At 38.4% G+C, this 24,729-nt stretch overlaps 1 protein-coding gene across 2 annotated transcripts; it reads left to right on the top strand.

Annotated features, from left to right (window-relative positions):
• The first annotated feature begins 1,758 nt into the window (after nucleotides 1-1,758).
• LOC145787379 (uncharacterized) lies at nucleotides 1,759-24,728 on the top strand. Of its 2 annotated transcripts, none has more exons than XM_082599112.1 (28): nucleotides 1,759-1,939; nucleotides 2,859-2,981; nucleotides 3,800-3,842; nucleotides 4,025-4,190; nucleotides 4,848-4,972; nucleotides 5,292-5,319; nucleotides 5,973-6,038; nucleotides 6,551-6,653; nucleotides 6,772-7,098; nucleotides 7,545-7,640; nucleotides 7,761-7,817; nucleotides 8,546-8,629; nucleotides 10,504-10,600; nucleotides 11,313-11,392; nucleotides 11,630-11,744; nucleotides 12,762-12,900; nucleotides 13,274-13,391; nucleotides 16,363-16,486; nucleotides 16,710-16,802; nucleotides 16,924-16,973; nucleotides 18,330-18,410; nucleotides 18,669-18,710; nucleotides 19,014-19,101; nucleotides 19,665-19,831; nucleotides 20,167-20,265; nucleotides 20,539-20,597; nucleotides 21,248-21,293; nucleotides 22,060-24,728. In XM_082599112.1, the coding sequence occupies exons 1-28, from the start codon at nucleotides 1,840-1,842 to the stop codon at nucleotides 23,130-23,132; spliced, it is 3,789 nt and encodes a 1,262-aa protein (XP_082455238.1). In that variant the 5' UTR covers nucleotides 1,759-1,839; the 3' UTR covers nucleotides 23,133-24,728. The 2 variants fall into 2 exon arrangements, with proteins under 2 accessions (XP_082455238.1, XP_082455237.1); XM_082599111.1 differs by having other exon boundaries at nucleotides 5,973-6,050.
• The last annotated feature ends 1 nt before the right edge of the window (nucleotide 24,729 follows it).

Genomic DNA, 24,729 nt, shown 5'->3' with positions numbered 1-24,729 from the left:
TCCACCTGTAGATCTAGTGCCTTTCTAAGAAAACTTCCTTCCTCCCTCCTTATCACATGTCCATACCATCTTACTCCATTTGCCCTTGCCATTTGGTCTATGGTCTCTCTCATCTCTAGCATATCCAACAATTCTTTAGTCCTTTTTTCTCTTCTCGTTTTCACCCCACACATTGCTCTCACCATTGACCTTTCCGTTCTTCTCAGGATTGCCAGTTCACTCTCTCTCAATACCCATGTCTCGCTACCATATAGCATTGCAGGCCGCACACAGCTCCGATATACTTTCCCTTTCATCCTTAGTGAAAATTTTCTGCCATACAACATTTCCCCACATTCCCTGAACTTTGCCCAGCCCAATCTTGCCCTTGTTGTCACCGCTGCTTCACATCCACCACTTCCATCTATCCGATCACCCAGATAACAGAAGTCTGTCACTGTTTCGATGCCATGGCAGAACTCATCATCATGGCCTTCCACTTCATTCCTTCCTTTACTGCATTTCCCACAAACAAAACACTTCGCCAATCTTGTTGCGGCTCTCTTGACATTAGCACATCTTGCATGTGCCCACATTCCTTGCATTGCATTGAATTTCTCATCACTCTCTTGCCACATATTCCACAGGGATCTACTTAGCTCTCAACAACTGTTCCTTCTGCTCCACTCACCATCACTTTTGTTTTTTCAAGATTCACCTTCATACCCTTGGTTTCAAATGCTTCTTTCCATTTCTCAAACTTTCTCTCCAGTCCCTCCATACTATTACTTGTCAAGACCAGGTCGTCTGCATACAAAATTTCACTCAATAAGCCCTCCCTCACTCCTTCAGTTACAACGTCAACCACAATAGCAAATATCAGAGGTGACAAAACTGATCCTTGGACACCAACCTTCACAAAAAACTCGTTTGAATAATTTGATCCAACTCTCACTTTTGTTCTTGCATCCTCATACATAGACATCACAGCTCTCACTAACACCTCTGGTATACCTCTTTTCCTCATTGCCCACTCCATCACTTTCCTTGGTACTCTGTCAAATGCCTTTTCTAAGTCGATGAAACACATATATAGTTTTCTCTGCTTCTCTCGGTATTCCTCCTGCATTCTTCTCAATATAAACAGAGCATCCACTGTACCGTACCTTTTCCTGGCATAAATCCAAACTGCATATCATTTAATTTCACCAATGTTCTCAACCTCTTTTCTAGTATTCGCTCCACAATTTTCATTCCATGCTCTAGTAGTTTTACACCTCTATATGCACTGCAACTTCTCACATCCCCTTTTCTCTTGAACAGTGGAACAACAGTACTATGCTTCCACTCCTCCGGCATTCCCTCTCCATCTAATACCCTTTGGCTAAGTTGTAGCATTACTTCAATTCCCAACTCTCCACTTGCTTTTATCATCTCTACGCTCACTTCTGATGGACTGGCTGCTTTATGCAGTTTCATTTGCCGCATTGCCTCCACCACTTCATCACGAGTCGCCTTTCCCACTGGACCCTCCACTGATAGCATGCTCGATAAAGAAATGATTTATTAACTACAAGGATTTTGGCACGGTTGTAACACCATGGTATAATCTACTACAGGTAGATGAATCTATTTTCTCAATTTTAAGACATGATGTCTTGCAACTAGGTCTTTAGATACTTAGTGTAATGCAGCCATTGTTTTATTTTTATATATCCTATTTTACATTAAAAAATAACCTAATATTTGGTTTTTAGTTAAAAATGTAATTTTATTGTAATTTTTTTAACGGAAGAACAATTTTGTATAATCTTAATTACGGTATGTTTTATGTTAAATGTATATAATTCGTAATTGAAGATGAGCGATTCCAAAACAGAACAAACTTCAATACTTGACAGTGAAACAAGTTTAGATTATTATGTCACTACTGTAAATGGTCAAATGGCTGAAAAATCAGGTATGCATATTCATAGATGTTTTGTTAAACTTATAACTAAGCACAATATTTTAAATTTGTTAATCAATGATTAAAAAATAATTGTAACAAGGCATGCATTTATGTTTCTACAGTATTTTTGGGTTATGATTGAATGAAAGTATTAGTTAGGCCTTAGGTATTAATTTCATAGCCTAGGGTACAACAGTGGTTTCCAAGCTGTGGTACATGAGAGTCTTCCAGGTATAATGTGAGCAACTCACTTTAGTTGACAAGAGTTAGATAAGATTGTACATTATTGTATCATATCATAATTCATTTTATTCTAGAGGAGGATCAAGTGTTTTTGACGTTACAGGGTTTTGATAATAATTAATTAACAAACTGAAAACTGGAACTGTCTTGTTGCGACTAGGTATGCTATGAGGCATGGTTTCAGATGCCCTATTAGCAAAGTTATTCCTCCCATTGACCAACTAGTGGAGAAAAACAATTATATACACCGCCTTATTAAAACTATGATGCCTATATTTTGTCGTTTTTTTGTTTTTGAGCCCTGTACTGATAGTGATATTTGTTAACTTTTTTGTTATTTATTGTATATTTTTGTGTTTTTATGGATATAGGTGTTATGCAAAATCTGTATATACAAAACTTTGCATTGTAAGCGAATAGAAAAAATTTGGGCAGCAATGGTTTATTTTTTGGCCACTTTTAACCAACCTAAGGTATCTGTAGTTTTCAACTGAGCAGTTTGATGCATGGCACTTGTTCTCTGGATAATACTCTGGTGTATTGTTTGCATTTAGATACTGGTAAACCGGTAGCATCAGCAATCATGTAACTTATGTTGAATTATATAAATTCTTTTTTTGGCACTGGTATTTCAGATGAAATGTAATTTATTTCTTATTATTGCTTTGAATTATTTCTGTTGTAGATTCAACTACTAATGCAAAAGAAGAGTCGGGTTCAGGCATAGTAGTTTCTGTTAATCGAGCTGGCTCTATGACAGTTCGTAAACGAAAAAAATCAAAAAGAAGAAAGAAAAAGTCCAATCTTGGTGAATAATTTATTGGATTGATGTTACAATAGAATTTGAAAATTCTCTTTCCAATGTTAATTTTCATTAAATGCAAGTGCTGCAGCACACTGCTCATACCAGCTCTTGTCTATTTTTGTCCTGAGTGCTGTGTACACATTTAGTGTTTCAGTGCTCAATGCCACTAACCATTCACTTTGTAAAGCTGTTAATCAAACAAAATATTTTTTTGTATGTTGGGCAGACCATCAGTGTAAAGCAGTGTAGAGGCAAAAAACTATTTGGCTTCGTTTCTTTACTCTTTCACCCCTCATAAGCATGTCCTTACTGAAGCAGGTGTAGCTGGTGTCTTGAAGTAGGCTAGTAAACAAAATCCGTCTGTTAGAGTTCATAATTTTCTGCTATTAAGAACCGTAGCTTTTCGGGATAACCTGGACAGTGGACATTATCTGGACTGGACATATGTCAACAACATTGAGTGTTAAGTGAATAACTTGTCTACTTTATAGGCTCAAATAAAAATGGCATGATCATTGATCATGAGTAAAACTGTAGCCTATGTAACAAATCCTGATCATGAAGACAATGTGAAGCTACACCTTAGCTTGAAATTATCTATAAATAACAACTTAATTACGTAGAACCTGTCAGTCTGTTACCATATACAGTGAACACACCATCCTATTTCCTTCATTCGATTGTAAAAAAAAAACATAGCATATTTCCTTTCAGCATACACAAACTAAAACTTTATATTCTTTTTGCAAGTTAATTCATGTGACATTGTATTTCAGGAAACATAAATGTTAATTAAAAGCATCACCATTTTGTTTATGCAGCTTTGGAAGAAGGTGGCATCAAAACATTGGATGATATTATTCCGTAAGTAGTCTAGCTTGTGTGATATGATTTTCTGAATTAAAGTGTCACTTTCTAGTTTCTTTTCAGTGTGTTGATAGTTGCTTTATAATGACAATTATCTTAATGGAAACTTAATTATGACTTTTTTTAAACATACAATGTGCTTGCATTAGTGAAATTATGTAAAATGTTCAATGTTTCAGATCACATTCAACTGGCTCTGATAGCAGCCAAAGCAAGGTGCCTAGGCGCTCATCTTCCTTGTCTGAAAAGGACTCAAAAAGAAAATCCAAACTGGTATTTTCTGATGTCATCACACGTGATCAACAACACAACACTAAAGCACTTAATCAAAACCAAGACTTAGATGTAAGGATGTTCTAGACTCTATCTAGAGTTACTGTATAGCCTACTAGGGGCATTTTTTTTAATTCTGGTTCGTATTTGATAAGACTTTGTCTGGTTTGTTTTGTTTAATAAAATGGTGTTATAGTTTTAGTTATAATATACTTTTACTTACTGCTCAAGAAAGAATGTTGTGACACATTATTTACAATCTTTTCAAAAAATGATCTTGTATTTATTTTTAAACATCACCTTTAAATTTTAAGCATCACCTGCAAAACTGTCACACTAAAGATATGATTTATTAAAGAAATGTTGTTTCAGGTTTCATGGTTTTGCAGTTGGCCCTGGACAATAAATAATTTGCTATACCAGATTGCATTTCACTAAAGTCACAAATCACGGAGCTATTTAGATATTAATTACCGGTATACAGATGTGATTCAAATTTTCGTGGAAAATGTACTGAAAACGATGCTTTTTTGTACACTGTTTTTTACCATACCACAGCTCCAAGATGTAATGATTTGTCTTAAAGTAAAATACATAAATAGTGATATGTGAGCGATATGCACACAATTTCATTATTTTGGCTTAGACACCAGTGTTTATCCTGCAGTAGTTTGGCAATCTCTGCATTTCCTAACTTATCTATATACGCTTTTGATTTTTTCGTGATAGGCTGTGGTCAGAAGACGAGTAAAAAAGCGGAGTTCTTTTAAAAATAATCGACGTGGAATGATATTGGATAACTCTGAAGCTGATGTTTCGACAGCTACTACATCTTCCTTGCCGGACACAATACCGTACGTAGTTGCACTATTTAAAGGTCGCCATGGCGAGGTGTTCACAAGGCGTGCTTCAATGCCTGACCGTTTAAATTAGAAGATAATTCACTTTCTACACGGAGTTGTTTATTGGATGCCGAAAACGAAGTGTAGCAAATTGTATTATTGCCTTTAATATGGCATTGCCGATGTGATGTGTGTGTGATGTTTGCTTTTAAACTGCATTGTATAGCAGACTACCGTGTAGATTATATATATAATGTATGGTACAATATCAGGCAGCAAGGCTCTTAATTTTAATTATTTGCTTTTTAAAACTGGTATATTGAATTTGTAGATCAGAATCAACATCTATTCCTTCCCACGTAAGTTGATTTATATGACATCACTTTGACATCATCACATCACTCATCAAGGCCACGATCGAACGAAAATAGAAGTCGTCCTACTCGAATTTCACCCTTGATAGGATCATCAGTGATACAGAATACAGATCCATGTGGTCTTGAGCGGGCCTACTCAGTCAAGGACGTCCTCAATTTCCATCTGGATGAAAGTTCGATTCCCGCTCAAGACAGCTTGGATATGCACCAGTTGCACCACTGATGACTCTAAACAAGGGTGGCGAACTCGAGTATGGCGGCTTCTATTTTCGTTCTTAATTTCTCCTTAATGACCTACCAATCCTCACATCTCTACTATTAGAACGGAATTATACCGTACTCGTTTAAAAACAGATTTATGAATCTTACTGCACTTGATTTGAAGATGGTACCAAACAACGTTCTGCAAAACAATCAAATGCACATTCTTGACCAAATTCTTCTGGTGCTGGGTTATATTTTCAAAGCACTCGTGTGTCAAGTTTGACTGAGAAAATTAATTCTACTGCAGACATGCATGTGATGAAATCACTTTAATGTAGTCGCGTAATACGTTGATGTAAAAATTGCTCATTCTCTAATCTCGCGCTTCCAGGAGAAAGTTCTAGATTGTGTCACGTTCTGCTTTGTTTTAGAATTCCCAGCCTTCTCTTTCGTCAGTCCAAAACACCAGCGTCGATTCTCAAGAGCCAATCAAGAAGGTACCTTGTCCGGTGCGTTTATTATTTTTGTCAATTGTTCAATATTTTCCTCGTCTTACCAACCGTTTGACGTTTTCTCTATAACACGCGTGTAGGTATGAAGAAACTACATACCTGCAAGTGGCCTAGTGGTGAGAATACTTGGTTGACTGCTGGTTCTGTTCTGGTGAGAATGCTTGGTTCGCCACCCATTGCGGCTATGTTTTTGCGACTCACTTATCGCCCTGTCAGAAGGTGGACATCACCAGGAAATTAGCTGAACTGGTGACATAGTCTTTCGCTGCTTCCTGTCTGTTGCGAAACTGAGTTACCATAGCAACTGGGATTCTTGCGACTGTATGTCGTCACAACAAACAAGACAAAAAGGATTCTTTCAATTGGTTAGCTGCTATTCAATGTAGTTTTGTGTCACATTGTGTTTGATTTTGTAGGTTTCTTTACATGCGACAAGATGATACTAACGTTGGGTTTATTTCACGTGACTTCAAGTAATATCGCGTTTTTTTGCACAGAAGCTGAACAGACAAGATGCCCTTGCCACTCTGAACGCATTCATGGTTGAAGTCCAGGAAGCTACTACTGTTGCTAAGCAACAAGAAGGTGAAAGAAAAAAAGGTTAGAAAAAAACTCAACTGTTTGCTACTATGTGCTGAAGTATTTTACTGATGTTGTATTGTTTTACAAGTGAAACTCTTTAGTCTTTATCTTATATAAATTCTATTTTCATTTTTAGATCCCAGCTTGAGGAAATCTCGATCTTTAAGCGAGCTGGTAGAAGACACCAAAGGTTGTTATTCAGCTCCCAACATTCCTCCTGATCTTCCTGAGCCGATTTCCAGGAAGATTTCTTCCTCTTCAAAGCCCCCTTTACACAGCCATCAAAAGTCCGAGAGCTTTGGACAACATAGCATTGTGTCCGGAAGCGTTTTCATGTCTGATCCAGATGTGTCCATGGAGCAGAGTCCAATGATGACTGCTGTGCATCCTCCTTTAATTAAGACGTCCTCAGATGGGATAAGACGATCCCACAGATCGCATTCAGTCATGGACATTGGGATAGGTGAGTGTGGAAATATTTTTTGCATTTATCTAAGTAAGCTTCTAAGTTAAGTATCTTATTCTAAGTAACCAAGTAAGCTTCATCGATGAAAACAGATCAACATTCTAATGACCAGCATGAAGATTGAAACCACGGTTGTTCGTTTTCCAACTCCCGAATCACTTTTTGGAAAGGTGTCATATTCTGGCGGTTTCAGGTTATGTAAAACCGGCTGGGATGTGCTTTTTCAATACCAGCATACACGATTACTGTACTAAAGAAAAACAAAATCTAGGATACGCTCAGATTTTGGAGACTTGAGCAGGCAGTTTAAAAACTTTTGAACTTAATTTTATAATCAAGCATTGTGAATAAAAAAAAGTGGTTCAGTCTTGATACAAATACATTTTTGCGTAGAAGCGACAAAGTTACAAATTTCAACTTGACAAAGCGTTGCTCTCTTACAGACAATGATACAAGTATTCTCAAAAGACTGATTTCTAGCGACAAGTCTGCACTAGGTCTTATGGACCGCACCCAGTCCCAACAAAAAAAGCCTAAAGGTAAGAAACATTATGGCGCATTGAAAAGCTATCACCAACCTCAGCGTACGAGCGGAAATTGAACAGTAATAATTTGATTCTAGATTTTGTTTTGATTTTTTGTTTGTTTTATTTGTTAAGATCTGGACTACGGCATAGCGCATTTGGAGCAAGTATGTAAACTCATGGAACAAATAGGTGAGTTTGAAACGTTGTCTCAGCAGACGTTGTTTGAATGCAAAGAGGGTGAGTTTTTGTAGCAAGGATAAACTTTTGGTCATGCCCGTCACGCCAGCCAGTCACGAAACTGCTTTGATTTATCTACAAGTCAAGTGAAATATTTCCAGATCTCACAAAACACACAGCTTCACAAATGAATGAGTCGTTTTGCCAAGTCATGCATCAAACGGCAGACAGCATTTGGCTGACACGCTTATGGCAAAACTTGGCATTTGTTGTTGCTATTTGGTTAGAAAACGTCTGTGCAACGTTAAATCGGTAACGCGTAAGGTTTGACCTTTTAGTCAAGTATCATTTGTGTAGTATTGCAATACGCAGTGGTAACAGCCGTTCCTTTTGAACTGGGTATAATTTTTTCAACACAAAGCAATTAGTCAAAAAAAAAATGATTCTAATTTGTTGCCTGCTGGCTGCAGACATTCACCTCACTACCGTAGTTCGTGCACGTTTTCAATTTAACTAAGATCTGCTATCAGTTCCTTGGCTTGCTGGTATATCGCATATTGTTTCTTTAGGCTCTTTTAGGGTAAATCATTTGCAACCAAGCCGCAAATATTGTTGTTGGCTATTTTAACTTTGTTGCTGCCACGACAATGGCATGGCTGATGACGTCATCACAGCACCATGAACAGTCAAAGATTAAGTCAAATTGAAATACATTGATTAACATTTGATGTATTTGTCAGGTGATCTTCGTGATCAAAATCGGGCTTTATTGAAAAGGGTGCGGCAGCTGGAGAGGCAAGTCAAGGAATTGACGGAAGAAAAAAGTCAGTTCTTGTTTCTTTAAATTTTTGTTGTTTTTGCTTGTTCGAACCATAGGAAAAATGTAATTTCTAAAATTGTCCATACATCAACTTGTCTTTCATTTCATCAGTTGCGCATCAATGTATTGCCGCTGAGTTATTTCGTTGTTTTTTTTTTCAATTGATATGGTGAGAGTAAACTTTCTGTTGCCGACAAGCTCCATGATTATATTGATCATGTTTCTGTCTGGAAGCAGCTTGTCAGTAAGGCCACGGTGCCATACAGTATCGTCGGCAGTCGATAGGTCTAGAGAAGGCGGCTCCGGCCTTTTTAAGTCTCAAAACACTCCTTGATATCTAGGTGAATGGATGACCTGATCCACAGTCAATTTCCTGCTCCGAAACCCAGCTTGCTCTTTCGGAAAGAGCAGGTTGACCCGGATGTACTGTACATCTGCCATTCGAAGAATCGTGATCACTTGTCTTATACATTGTGTTTGGATTAATTGCGTGATTTCGCCTCACATAGAATTTTTTAACCATATTTCAAAAGTAGAATTTCGATTTTTTAGAATTAAATGAACAATTACTTTTTGTTGGTAAAGGTTCTGCTGTTTGAACGCACACCACTCTTTTACGGGTTACATTAGGGTAATATTTACCTCAACTCACAATTTTAACACCATTTTTCACGTTGAGGTAATTTAGAACCTAATATGAGAAAACAATGGAGCGATTTTCACTTCGCGTTCATGCGCAGTCGTCGTCTGAGCACATACCTTTGTGTTTTAATTGTTTTCTAGCTGATGCATTCGTTTTTATCTGAGTGCCGTTTGTTTCCGGTTCCCGATGATATCTTGCTACTGTCATTCGCTTGCGTAGTTTCTATAAACAAGCTTGTTGGAAACCAGTGCTGATTAAGTCCATGCAGCATAAGTTTCCATTTTTACGTCCTGTCAACCTATGGAAACATTGAAACGATGCAAAAAGATGTTAACATCGCGTTGAATTAAATGCGTAAGCGACTCGTGTTCAGTAGTGCGAAGGTGTCGTTGGTGTGGGTGGTGACTTAACGTGCCTTTTTCACACTGGTACAAGTACTGAAACCAAACGATAACTTTGGAATTGTAGTGTGGCGGTTGCATAAGAAGGTATACTAACGTAACTTATATTTATTATAGGAAGTTAAACTCTTGATTAATATCCACTACAGACGTAACCCAGATTTCGTTTTGCGAGTTAAAAAACAATCTTCAACTGATCTTTTTTGTTTGCGTTCTAAATGTCGTAAATTGCCGAATTATTAATGTCGTATTATTATGTACAGTACAATTAAAAAACCTCACCCCAAAAGAAATTAGATTGCATAAGTTTTGGTAGAGAGTTTGCTTTGTTGAACCATAGAGAAATAAAACAGAATAACCTTAGCGAGTTTAACATACTTTTTTGTGTGTAAAAAAGTATGTTAAACCCGCTAAGGTTACTCTGTTTTATTTCTCTATTTTAGTAGTAGCAATCCAGTTTTAATCTGGTGACGTCCCCGTTACCGAGGGTGCCCGGATTCACCTCCAAGTGTCGCAATCGCCTTCACACCCTGTCTCCACATCGATCTGTCTAACGCGTCCTCTCTTGTCAAGCCCACCTTGCTGCTTTCCTCTTCAACTTGCCTTTTCCACGTTTTCTTGGGTCTTCCCTGTTTTCTACGACCCCCCACTTACAACGCCAGCGCTCTTCTCAAAACATCATCTTTATCCCCTCTCAAACCATGTCCATACCACTTTACTCCATTCGCTTTCGCCAACTTATAAACTTTTATATATTTAGATTACATTGAATTCTACTTTACCACAATGCCTTGTAAAAAAAATCTCAAATGGTGTTTGAACAATTGCTTTCAGGTTTTTCAAGTTCACTACCAAGCTCAACAGATCCACAGCACGCCCCACCCAAGCGAGGTGCTGATCGTGTAGGAAGACTGAAGAACGCCATATCAAAGTTAGTTTCTCGGTTTGGTTCGGTTAGAATTTGCATCAGTTAACCGCGCCCCCGCCTTGGTGTGATGTATTTATCTCGACAACAAAATCCGTTATTTTTGCATTGATTCAACGTCTGCAAACGTTGAATTAATGCAAAAATGACGGATTTTGTTGTCTAGGTAGCTACACAATGCTTAACGTTTACTGTGTGATGCATGATAAATGCCAAACTGCCAATGTCTGGTGATCATGTTGCTCTTTGTAATGTGATGCACGTAACTGATTGTGTTGTTGATTGCGTACCAGTGAGGAAAGCAACATTTTTTAATTTTGTGATAGTTTGTAGAGAGTGAAAATTAAGATACGGACGCCCACGTTGCTGGATTGGTCATTTCTGTTATAAAGCCTGTTTTTGTTCTATTTGATAGGCGACAAACTCATAAGCTCTTAGTACATAAGTTTCATATACTAGTCTCAGTGATGACCACATCATCAACGATTGTACCATCTTCAACCCATTTAACCGAGTGGAAGGTCTGCCTGTCTTTCATGATGAAACCACAGACTGGCTGCTCTTTTGTAGCTTTCCAGTCCGGGAACATCGTGAACCTGGAGTGATATTAAAAGATTCTTAGCACCACAAGCTCTAACGAAAAAGTGATAAAACTTGTTCTGCAAAAGCAATGACAATCCCGTACGATTTTAATCTACGAATGTCTTGTTTTAATCAGAACCCGTAAGTCAAGCTTTGAAAAGAGCCAAGCTGGCAATGACTCGAGAGGCATAAGTCAGCCCTTCCTGCTGACTGACGGTAAGTGATTCATAGAGTTGAAGTTATACATCCCATCCAGCGAATCAGTCCAATTTTTACGTTGATTCAACTGCGAAGGACTGATTACTGGCGGGGCTGCAGTTTGATTTTGTCGAATTACCTGCCTAGCTCGTATAAGCTGCCATTTTTACATCATATTACATTGCTAGCCTCTACACGTTGAAACAATGTAAAAATAACAAGTTTTGCTACCTGGCAACGTATCCATTGCTTCAGGATTCAATGAGCCGCCACAGTTTGCGTCATCCATGCATGAGACGACGTTTGGTGGACTTCGCCGCGACCGATACATTCCCAACAGCAAAAGCAGTGGACACTTAAATAATACCAAGTTCGTTTCTATATTTTTGGTACCCGGACATTTTGCCGAAAGACATTTTGCTGAATGGACATTTTGCCGAAACTCCTTTTTGTGTTATATGTATCGATATTCTCCACAGTGTGTTTTAGTCTATCGTTCACAATCTTAGTCCTTTCGGCAATTTGTCCATCGGCAAAATGTCTTTCGGCAAAATGTCCGTGCACGATATTTTTGATATTCACCCAGTTAACGAATATGTTCTTTCACATAGATTTAGTGTTTGCGAATATTCAATCAATGTAAAAAGTAGAAATTTGGTATCAGCACTTGCATACATTGATATTTTAACCGTTTTGTTTTAACCCACTTTTGATCGTTTTTGGAAGCTTGACATTACTTTCATCATTCGTATAATTTTTATTGTGTTCATAATCTCTTCATAACTCTACCATTTTCAACACACTGGCTCGGCGTTGACGTTTATTTTACGTTTTACTGAATTTATTCTCAGTTGGAAAGTTTTTCCTTGGCGCTATTTAGTAAAAATATTAATATTCTAGTTAGAATGGAATTTCTTTTTGAGAAGTGGCTAGAGCTAACATTGCTACAGTCACGCTCAAAGATGTTAGACACGCTTCAACGAAGTCACCGTCCCTACCCAACCAGTAAAGTTATTTGCATTGACACAAACGTTGAATCAATGCAGAAAGTTACTGGCTTACAGGTCGGGTAGTGACACAAACTCTTTAATTGGCTTCAATGAAGCAACGCCAGCTAACAACTTGTAATGTGGGTATTGATGTATCTTGCAACCTAACAACTGGTAATGGTCCTTTTTGGAATTTGAGCTTCCAGCTATTGTTTTACGTTAAATTTGCAAGCTCTCTTAGAAAAACATCATCTTTTATCAACTTCTCCTCATTCACAGTCTAAAATCTATTGATCAAACTTTGCATCATAATCCTGGATGAATTTCAATAAGAGAGTGATGCAAATGGAGCTAGTCTTGAACTCTGCTCCTCCATGAATCTCTTGTTCTTCTCATAGGAAGCCAGCTTACTCCAGAGACGATCTTGACCTCTCTCCAAGAGGACGCTGGAAGTTCTGGAAAGTTCCATCAAGAAGCATAGATCCCCAGCCATCTAGAAAACAAGTTATCTCGTCCATCAAAGCTGAACACGCTCAGGTATGAAGTGACATGGTATCAGAGATTTTGCTAAAGATACTATTGAGTGTTTTGCAGTTGGCAATTTTCTAAAGAGTTTACTACAGCGTTTAGCACAAGCACTGGTTTTTAAACCGTTTGCCTTGCCACGCCACATCAAAAATGGAACTGTAAAAGAACAACTTCTGTTTCTGCATGGGTTTATTGTATCGCGCATACTTTTCTTTCTGCAATTGTGAGACTGCGTTACGTCCAAGCGTATTCAGCATCGTTCAACCATGATTGTATACAAAATTTCTTTCATAAGCTTAGTTCAGTAAACTGGTTCCCGTTTCACACAAAAAGTCGTTGCGAAACTACCACATCTGTTGATTCAATTGACCTACACTTTAAGGGCTCAGCCACTCATCTGAAGAGCGCAAGCGTGACATTGGACGCTCTGCTCAACAACATTGACAACGACTTCAGTCAAAAGATGTTGCAATGGCAGTCAAGCGTCAAGTCAAGCAGAGGTAGGTTTTGTCGTACAACCCGAAAGCAACCCAGACAGCAAAATCCGTCATTTTTACATTGATTCAACGTCTGTAGATGTAAAAATGACGGAATTGCTGTCTGGGAATCTGCCGTGAGCTTTGGTTTTGTAACTTCACGTCACCTTACGCTACTTTAACTCAACGATTTCACTCTTTTTGCGTTGATAGTAAACTGGTATTTTTGTGTAGCTTGCCAATTTAGTCTCTTAACCGTTTCTGAGTTGATGTCGTTATCACACAATAAATGACGTCACCAGCTGAAGATAGCATGGTCCTGATTCATGTCCTGATTTCATTTGTCGTTTGAAAATCAAGATGTTTATTTTTCTTAAGTTAAAGTAAATTTAAATCTCGTGCCCTGTACTGACGACAGCAGAAATATACGCATAAAACGCAACAAAATATTCTGTGTAGTTACGGTTTGAGGGATATATCGCTCAGTTTAGTGAGTGAGATGTTTTCAGCTGATATGTTGTACATACGAGTTATTATCACCAACCATCCGTTTTACTTGGGTTGGACTTTCGGTGCCGGAATAGTTTCATTAGATCGTTTACCGATTGATGACAAAGAAAGATTTGACGTCAACATTTTCACGTCACCACGACTAGACCGAAAAGATGGCAATTTGACAATCGGACCATAAAAAATCTACACTTTGTAATAGGCTAACTTCTGTTATCAAACGTTGTTTAGACGCAATTGAAAACTAGAAGAATTCATTGAGCATGGCTCCTGACAGTAAATTGTTGTCTTGAACACTTTCTTCGGTTACTGAAGAAGGTACTGCTATTTCATCTATTTCATATTTCTGCTATTTCATATTTGCCAGCATTCATCAAATGCTGGCATTTGCACAACAATCTAACCTCTTAGTGTTATTTATTAAATAAGAATCGATTTCGCTATAGTAATAGCATCTTCAGCTAGCACATGTAAAAAAGATAATTTGAAAATACGTAAAACGAACAAATAAAGCAAACTCCGATATTATCAACATGCATAAAATTCTATTCTAAATAGATGGTTACATAAAATCAAAATCAAAACCTGCAAGCCTAAATCTTAAACTGGTGTTCTGCCACGATTTTCAACACTATACTGGTACAAAATTCAAGAACACATGAACATTATCATCCATCAAGTAAATTACAATCGTTCAACCAGACAAATACAAAGAAAAACGCAATTTAGATTACAGTCCACTGCCATGAGTTTACATTGATATAACGCCAAAAAGAATAACTTGTGAATGGGCATAGTTGAATAATCTACACTACAGGGGTCGGAGGTTGCTGATGACATGGGAGTAACAAAGCAGACTAAGTGGTTGGTCGAATCAATTTTTGTATGTTAATGGTGGCTTTAATTTTATGTAGCCATTTATCTTCAGCGATGTCTAAATATTGTTTGCTGGGTTGTTCGGCGAAAGTAACAACAAAGCAGTCTGCCAGAGCTGGTTTCTTTTTTAGTTCACTGTTGTGGAATTTTGCATAATGTTTCAATAATGCTGCTTTGTCACCGGATTTATCAGAGTGATTAAAACTGTTCCAAATAGATCTGTGTGTGGCCCAACGTGTGGAAAACTTTGTGATGGTTTGGCCTACATAGTGTTCGTGACATATAGTGCATGTTGCAATGTATATTCCGTAATTTTGGCAAGTTAATTTTTGTTTAAGACTGAAATTTTTGTTGGGTTTACATTTAATAGAGGTGCATTCTTTTATCATAGGCTTATGCGCTCCATGGTTACCGCATAGTGCACATTTGCCGCATGGTTTGGAGAAGCCGTTGGTTGGTGTTTCTGTATTCAGGGCAAGTTTTTTATATTTTGTAAGTAAATTTCTTAGCGTGCTTGGCTTTTTATATGTAATCATTTGATTGGGTTGTAGTTTTTTCTCTGCGTTGGTGGTCTTGAGTAAACTAGGAAATGATGTAGGCCAGATTACTCTGTTGGCTTTGGTTGCATTTTTTTCTGTGGGTTTAGGTAGTCGTTCTGTCCATTTTTCAGCAAGTTGAATTTTTTCTTTGGTAATTTTCTGGGGAAAGTTTGATTTCAAAGCTTTGTTTTTAAGTTGTTCAAGTGCTGCAGTATAATCGTGTTGTGTTTCATTCAATCTCCTGAGTCGTAATGTTTCTCCATGTATGATTGCCTTGAATGTGGGGTGATGTGATTTACCATTGAGGTACAAGCGGTCTATAGCTGTTTCTTTGGTGTAGTTGGTGGTCACAAATTTGAAGTTCGAAGTTTTGCAAATGCGGTGGTTAACATCTAGAAACTCAACATTTTTATCGGTTTGGGAGGTGTTGATTTCTCTGAAAGTAAGTTACAAGTCGTGATCGTGAAATGCTGTAATCAAGCTATGTTTTATCAATTCTGTAGTCTTTTGGCCAAATGATATCCAAATTATGTCAAAGAAGTTTTTGAATTTTTTTTTTCAAACATTTTTTACATATTTTTGAAATTCATTGAACGCATCGGTGTGCTGCCGTTACTTCAATATCAAATCACATTACCGTTTACAAACGTCTAAGGCCCGTTGCATTCGTTACGCTAAGTTGTTTGCGTGTGATATACACTCGAAATCATCTGTTGGATCTAAATAATGCTATTCACTGCAAAATTGGAGAAATGATTAGAATTTTTTCTTGACCAGTTCTTTTGAATGCGGTTGCACTCGATTTTCTTTGTTTTTACGATAAGATAGTATTTGTAAATTGCTTATAACCTAGCGATTGCTTAAAACCTTTTCTGTTGGTGTTGAAATTGACGAAGACCAAACCCATTGTACAACATGTCGTGGTGGTATAAAGAATTAAAGGTGCGCAAGAAAACGCGTTTTCAATTTCTTGCTAAGTTTTTTTTTGCAAATATATACTTGAGATTGTTTGGATGGGAGTTGTTTTTAGTTTCAAAAAGGAAACCTGCAAAGCTTGTTCTTTTCTTCAGCCCATTCCCGCTCGTCAGAAGCCGGATCAGAAACTCACAGCCGAGGCAACCAGTCGAACTCTGGAGTCCCTTTATCTCCATCTGGTGACGATTCTCGTCGCTTCAAAGCTCATCACATGTTGGCGTAAGTTGGTCCAGATGTTTGAACATGCTTTTTAATCTGTGTCCATGCATTCGCGAGTGCCGAATCGTCCCTTGAGGGACATGCGATGCTCTGTCTCCATGAGTGGAGCATTACACAGATAGGCCTATTATTTTAGTACATCAACCAAACTCATAATAATATTTACATTAGATTGATGGCCGCATGCTAATGGGCTAAACAGGACCGTTTTTTTTATCTTCAGTGATGAAAAATCAGATGCAGTTCACAAGTCAAGCTTCCGAAAGAAGTTGAGCAAATGGGAGAAGGCAGCTGCCAAAAAGTTATCCTTAGAAAAGTAAGTGTTTGTTGTTTTTGACTGTAGAAAACATCAAATCAACGTCATCAGTGATCAACTATAATTTGTTGTTGTTTAACATTTCAATCTTGAATTAATTGTTGCGCTTTTGTTTTTTCAGACGAAGCTATTCTGTTGGCCGAATGAACATGCTCAAGGACACACCAAGTGGTCAGTATTGCAAGGCTGCTAATGTTATTTTTGATTTTACAAACCCCGTATTTATTTGTAACGTTCTGGTTGATGCTTGCCTTTGGTTTGAAGATTGAGAAGTGGACGAGAAGGCAAGGAAGCCAATCCGTGTCCACCTTTCAAGCACATTTTTAAGTCTCTTGCCAAGACGCAGCTGCTACTTTCAACAGGTGTCGAACTGACGTTTTTCCATCCCTTAGTCACGCAGTCGACTTGAATAACTTTTTTAACTTTTCAAATCGGCCCATTTTTTAGTTATAACACGGAGACAAAACCTTTTTTTTCAAAAACTGCATGTGCCTAGTGGTTGATTGATTGAATCTTTATCCTCGGACTGGGAAAGCTTCTTGCAGAGCTTAATCCTGGCAGTTTCGCATACTTGTAGAGGCTTTGAATCACTGACGCAGGCCCGGTCACCGAGATTGACAGAGTGAAGTTTCCGATTGTTGAAGTCTTGTTGCCGGGGAACCGGGAACTATTCCATCCATTAGATGCCGCTGAATGGAGAGCAGTCCTTAACGTGCGTTGCTCAAGCGCACACCCCGAGAGTCGAACCAGCGCCGCTTGGTCTTGAAGTTTCTTCGTTCCAGAAGTGACGCAGAAAGTTACTAGAAAGTTAATACCTACAACCGTCTTGTAAACTGGCCTCTCTATGACATTCCTCTGCAGATCATAGCCTGAGTCAAACTATCGCTGAACCTCACACAGGTACCATAAAAAACAAGAGCACAGGAGAATTTATACTTACAGCGATAGGGTATAAATTAGGTCTGCTGCAGTGCTACACTCTGCAATACGTTACAACGATCTCTCAACATGAAAGTCGTGATCTTTTCAAATTGTGATTTTCAAACCTTTTCAAAGATACTTCCCATGATCTCATATCGTCAGGGGCAGATTCACGTATATTGCGCAACATTATCATACGACTCACGAAATCTATTTTTATTGATTTAACCGTTACAGACGTTAAATCAATGTAAAAAGGAGATACTTTGTTAGTCTTTGTTGCTGTGTTCAAATACTCCGCGTTCAAGCTCTCGGAGATTTGCTTTCACATAGCTAAGGGTGGACTTTGTTGTTGACAGTTCACTTGCACGTACATTACTGGCGTAGTATTTATAATTGTCTTCGTTGGCAACCTGATAGTGATTGCACTGAAAACGACCTTACACGATTTTCAATTCTTTCTTGTGTTGAAACCAAACATCTTCATTTGACCTGACTTTCTTGGCTGTCATTACCACAGTTCCGGTGCAGTATCTACTAATGTGGCACCTTCGCAAAACTTCAAATTTTCATTTATTTTTTATCGCTTTCCGCTGTTTTTTGCAGCTGCGCCTGTCACAATACGTCACAGCAGGACAATGTCTGCTGAAGCCGACTTCCACAAGTCAATGCCATGCGTTATGACTGGTAAGTTGGTCGCATCATCATTTCAAACACTTGCTCGGGCAGCAGCGATAGCTGTTGTTTAGGATTTGACGTTTTTTAAGTTGTGACAGCGCCAGGCTCAGAACAGAAAACTCCGAGTCCACTACGCAAAGTCATATGTAAAAAAAAAAATTTTGATCTTTTTTCCCAGTTTTTATAAAAATTAGTCGACTCTTTGATGTATGGTTCAATGTTTTTTTCGTAATTGCTAGACGAATAAAATATCATGTACATTTGCAGCCTCTTCAGAAAACCGTTTACAACAAGCGAAGAAAAGTTCAGGTAAACATGCCTTGAAGTACGATAAGTCCATAATCAGATGAAAGCCCTTGTTAGTTGGTTGTGTTTAAAAAGTTTTGCCAACACACTCACATTGGCCCAGAAAGCCAGCCATTTTTTCAACTCAACCTTCAACGCTTAATTGCTTTTATAAATGCTTTTTTTATCTAGTCAAATTTTTGTCTTGCGTTGAAATACCAAGAGCAATTATCATACTGAAATAAATACATAAAAGGACGGAAGCATTTTTGTGAAAAAGATTTCCTACATTAAATTTACATATTTTTGCATTTGTGTCTAATTCAGTGTACAACTCCGTAAACTCCGTTGAGTGGGCAGGATTACAAGAAGCCTTTCCTACATCCGAGCAATTCAACGAGAAACCTTTATCAAGGCAAGACTAGCTACTGACGTAATGATGCTCGTACAGCATGTAGCAACTGTCTACGTAATTGGAACGTGGATTTACAAAGTAGTGTAAACTCAACACGTCCAACTGAGGCTGATTTCTTGCAAAACAATTAATTTGAAGAAACCGCTTTTGCAACATTTTCATTCAAATTGTGATGAATGTTCAAAAGGTGCCTACTTTATGTTGGCAGTTTTGAACGTAGTTGTATATCCAAACGTCAAATGACGAAGAGATCAGCTAATCTGAATGACATGTTTATTGTGTAGATTGTATTGCATTATTTTCTTCTTGAACACCGAAATTGTACGTGATCCAGTTTCTAAACCCGTTTGCAAAATCATGAGTACATTCACCGCCCCAGACAGCCAAATCCGTCATTTCTTCATTGATTTAACGTCTGCAGATGTAAACTCTGCTGTAAGCTCCGGCTGCAGACGTAAATTCAGACGTTAACAACAAAATTCGTCATAACAACAAAAATGACGGATTTTGCTGGCTGGGGCATCTCATATTCTTTATTCAATTACATGTTATTTTCTAACCAGCGCTGTTTCTGACTCCGTTTCAAAACGCTCGTCCAGGTTGCCTGATGGTGGCCATTCCCGTCTGCCACCGCCATTGCGCAGAATTAAGGAGAGCAACCAGGCCCACAAACGCAGAAACTGGTCTTTTGGAAAGAAAACTCCTCACAAGTATTACCTTCCCAACTCTGGTGGGTTCCTAAATTAAAGTGTTTTTGTTTTTTTTGTACTCAGATTAGTGCCCAGTCGGTGGTGAAAAACAATTAATCAATTTAAAGGGTTTTAATCAATTTCTACTATTTTTGATCATTTATATTTTGTCTAACCTGTCCTGAACGAAAAAGTATTAGTTACGATTTGCGGTATACCAGCATGTCAATGAACACAAAAACGGTCATGTTTACTTGCTTGCACGACATGGGTCATGTTTAAAGCTTGAATTTACCACATACTTCCCGAATTATCACTAATACGATTATGTACGTTTTGACCTATAACATGTCTGCAAATTTGTTTTCAACTTCAGGTGACTTCCAACTGCGTTCGAACGTGGAACTTGCTGAGTCGATGGGAGATCAGTTGACCTTGCAACTCGACCAGTATGACGTGAAGGGTATTTCCACAGGTGGGTTGGATAAGCGTTAGTCATAACTTAACTTCAAACAATCAAACAAAAATGATAACAACCGAGCTAAATGGCATTGCAACAACACAAACAGAACAAGTTTAGCAAAGATAACCTAATAAACCTAACCTAACCAAAGATAAACCTAACCTAAACCAAAGTAAACCACACCTAGATTGATACAGGTTAAAGTTTAAATTGTCGCATTTTCCACCAAATGTATCATTTCTGGACTAAATTTCGTTGGTTTGAGAAACACTTTGATTTGCTTAGGTGCAAACGATGAAGAATTGATTCACTTGAGAAGAAACACCGCCATCCTGAGAGAGAAGGTAACATTTAGCCATGCGTAGATAAACCCCACAATAGGAAGTAACAATAACAAGAACGCTATGGTGTGTCGACATGTTAAATATACTTGTTAAGCAAGTTTTATGTACCTCCGCACCTTGCTTTAACTACCACATCATGTGATCTGTTCAACACCTTTTGATGCAGTTACCTTTGATTCCCGCAGAGCCTATATCGTTGAGTTTGAGCTAGTCAGAAGTACTGTGCAGTTTTTGTTTTTTCCTGTTTATAGTTATAATAACCATTGTATTTTATTCAGATGTAGTAAAATTGTATATATGTTATTCCTGAAGAACACATCTTGTGATGTCGAAAACGTTCGATACTTGATTTGTTGCGTAGTTTTGTGTTTCTGTAAATGTAATAAACTTGAATATGTTAAACTTGATAACGTTACTCGGCTTCGTATGCCTATGGTTCAACAAGTTTTATGTATTTGAAAGAAATAAGCCGAAATCCTTAATGTTACTTTGCTTTGTGCGTTTGTGGTACTCTTTAACAAAGTGAACTCTCTACCAAAGCTCTTTATTAAATGATATTGATTGAAATCCTATTGAAATGATTTTACTTTCTCCGCTTCAAAGAGCTGCCACAGTATTTACTCATCGTTTGAACTGGATTTTTTTTGCAGTTGCATAAAATGGACGGTGAGTCGGAACAAGCATCCTATTTAAGGGGTTAGTCTCAAATGTAATAACTGTTTTGTTTTTTTTTGAAATTTGTTTGATTTATTGTCATTATAAATTAACTTCCCATTGGTCTTGTTTTACCAAAGATAAAATGTTTTCTTTTTTTATTATTTCTGTCATGATTTCAACAAGTTACATTTCTTTTTGCGTTGAAAACTCTTGTTTTTTATTATTTTATGTTTTCACATCATTTTGTTTTGGTTTCAATTTATCGTAGATTCCGCGGGATCCGGGGATGCAGACCGAAGAAGGTTTGTACGGCATGTTCGATTTCTTTTTGAAATAAAACACCTTTTGTCTCCACTTGTCTTTCTAAATACTTGCCTCAACAGTGAATTATTCACCGATTTTGCTAACATACTGATTAAGTAATTTTTTACGCGGATTAAGCACTTCTTCGTACGCACCAACCATAATTCGTTGATTACTGACTCTTGCATAAACTCCGCACCTACTGATTCTCGATTAACTAATCGAACGATTGGCTATCAGCCGCTTAGAAGATTCGTTGTTGTTGCATCCAACGAATAGTCTCTTTGAGTTGGTTTCGAAACATCAACTCTGCACGTGTGCTGCATGAATATCATGTGTCATTGGTTCATTTGAAAAATATAATTATTTTTAACTGTCAGCTTATTTAAGTCAAACTCCACTTAATTTGATGTTAAAAATCTATTAAAAAAAAATTGTTTAATCTCTGTTACCAGGCAACTCCGTCAGGTTTGCTAAGAATTTACAAAACATTTGTGTACAGATCAAAGTGTCCTTTCTTCCCGGCGATCAAAACACGTCGGAGCGCTTCATCTGTCTTCGTGTGACGTCATGACCTCTCCGGGTTCGATGTCGCCCCTAGTTGAGGAGCTCGAATCCCCGCTGATGTATTTTAGTTTGCCCGATCTCTGTTTGAGCTCGAACATCAGCCGCTTGGCTGATCGATGGCAGGAACACGAAGGGAATCGCCGCTACACGGTCACTGTGGTAGACCGGAAGAACTCTACCTTAAAAGCGAGAAAACGTCTGTCAAGCAGCGCACCCTCTGTGACCGATAATCCTCCCGATGACGACACTGGAATGGCGTCACATTCTAGAACAACATCCCTCACGAGAAGAATCATGAATAAAGGGCAGCTGAGCGAACTGCGAAGGCGTTGGGAGGTGACCAAGTTACAAAACAGCAGGTCAATGAGAAAAAGTTTCAGATTTGATCCCTCATTTGTGGAACCTCTTTTGGTCAACGAAAATGGCCGACGAAAGTTGAAGAAAAACCGTAGCACCATCTCTCACAAAGTCATGAAGCGTTTCAATATTGTTTCACCAAAATCACGGCGGACCACGTCGCCCAAGTCGGCCCGGCTGCCTGACAAGAAAAGCAGGCAAAACGGTGTATTTGCTTTCAAAGAGAAATCGGTCAAGTCTCCTAAGATAGCTTACTCCGTCGATGACGATGAGAGGTTTCAATTTCAAAGAGAAACAAAGCGAGAGAGCAAAGAAAGAGCAAAACAACGCAAAAGTAACGTAGGGAAAGACACAGCAATTTCTTCAAAGCAACAGCAAGCAAAGACGACGAGAGCCATTGAATTGTCCGAACGGTTCACAGAGGACTCCCAATATCGCCACAGCTCTAGTCCCACAAAGATTACCAAGGGCATTGTCAGCAGGCTGAGCAAGCACTTTACTGGACACGACAGAGAAGAAAAGAAAGCTGCCAAATCGTCAGCTGCCTCCTTGAAAAACCCGATGTTCTTGAGTGCCAAGAACCGTTTCGAATCGAGGTCGAACAGCGAATCGAAATCAACGTCTTCAGCTGGCAAGAGCGGCGAATCGTGAACGCTCATTTCTAACGTTTCTTCTGACTTTAATACTAACTTCTTCACTGTGCTTTACCAGAGAAACATTCACATCTAAACAACACGACTGTTTAAAAATGCCGCCGTTTTTTTTCTTTTTACAATGAAACTTTTGTCTTGAAGGAAGAAGCAGACTGGAACAAACTGTTTTCACGCAAGAACGCTTGGGTGTGTTTTAGCACCCTGGTGGTGGTCAGGGTTTTATTAGCTTAAATTGTCCAAAAAGCGAGCAAAGCAATCGTTCGTCAGTCTTGAATAAAACTGTTTTGCGTGTTTTGCAGTCTTTGTTGAGTTCAAATCGTGTACATGTTCCGTTCACTCGTTTTAACTTGTCAAGCTCGCTTTATATGCAAGTTAACCACGTGCAGTAAAAAAAATTTCCTCTTCAGATACTGACAAGTTGTTTACCTTTTTGCCTGCTGCTTTTACTTTTATAATCAGTGTCCAGCGATGTATTTTTGAGTTTAACATCCTATTGCAGTTTTTTTTATTACGCTGCTTCAATGTTTCACATCCTCGTTCAAATACTTGCCTTGTCTGTTAAATACTTTGTGAATATAGTTTTCTAACAAAATATTTTGCTACACAATATTTTCTACCCAGACAGCAAAATCTCAACGCCAGCAGACGTTGAATCAGTGTAAAAATGACGAATTTTGCAGTCTGGGTGCTATTTGTTTAACTCGTGTCTTGTTACGCGGCGCCTATGCAATGATCTTACATATTCTCGTTACAAAATTTCTCGTCAACTCAATATCATGCATTAACTAGTTCAGGAAAATCACTTCTTTTTACGTTGATGCGTCGTTTGCAGACGTTGAATAAATGTAAAAAAACTGACTTTCAATGACATGTCTTCAAATGACACAAATACCTGACTTGCTTCACGTAATCGTCACAGCTTGTATCTTTGGAATTTAGTATGTTCTTTCTTTCGTCAGTGTGTTCTTTCGTTTTTCGTATGTGTAAATGCCAGATCGCACGTCAACTAGCAAAAAGTTCTCATTTTTACATCGTTTCAACTCCAAACGTCTGTGGAAGATGAAACGACGTAAAAATGAAAATTTTTTCCAGCTGGTGCAGAAGTTGCTCAGTGAAAATAAAGCATTGTGGCCTACTCCGTGAGTACTTGAGGTGTTGGCTTGTGCCAAAACAAAGTAGAAAGTTTTTCACTCGTTATCTTAAAATAGTTTGATTGTTTTTCATATCTTTATCCTGCATTGCGGGAAAGCGGACTTGAGCGCTATGCATCGGTGTACGCCTTCCGACGTACACCTGACCCACGCTGCAGCCGACGGCAATGTCTGTTTCCGCTTGTCTACTCTCCTTATGACTTCAATTTGGTACTACCCATTACTCGAAATTGATCACTGAGTAGAGACAATTATCGTAAAGTTTCTTGCCCGGAGAAACAACAGCAAGTGCGGGTGGCTAGAGTCGAACTTGCAGGCTCTCGACTGCGAGCCCAACGCGCTAACCACTCGGCCACTGCTGCCGGCACTGGGCCACTGCCGGCAAATATCTTAAAAGTCTAATGCACCCGCGTCTGGGTGCGTGATAACCCTTACGCAGATTAT

The sequence above is a fragment of the Aplidium turbinatum genome, chromosome 18 (genome assembly GCF_918807975.1).
Source record: "Aplidium turbinatum chromosome 18, kaAplTurb1.1, whole genome shotgun sequence".
Classification (NCBI taxonomy): domain Eukaryota; kingdom Metazoa; phylum Chordata; class Ascidiacea; order Aplousobranchia; family Polyclinidae; genus Aplidium; species Aplidium turbinatum.
The sequence above is the reverse complement of the archived record's forward strand: the minus strand, read 5'-3'. Positions and strand labels throughout refer to the sequence as shown.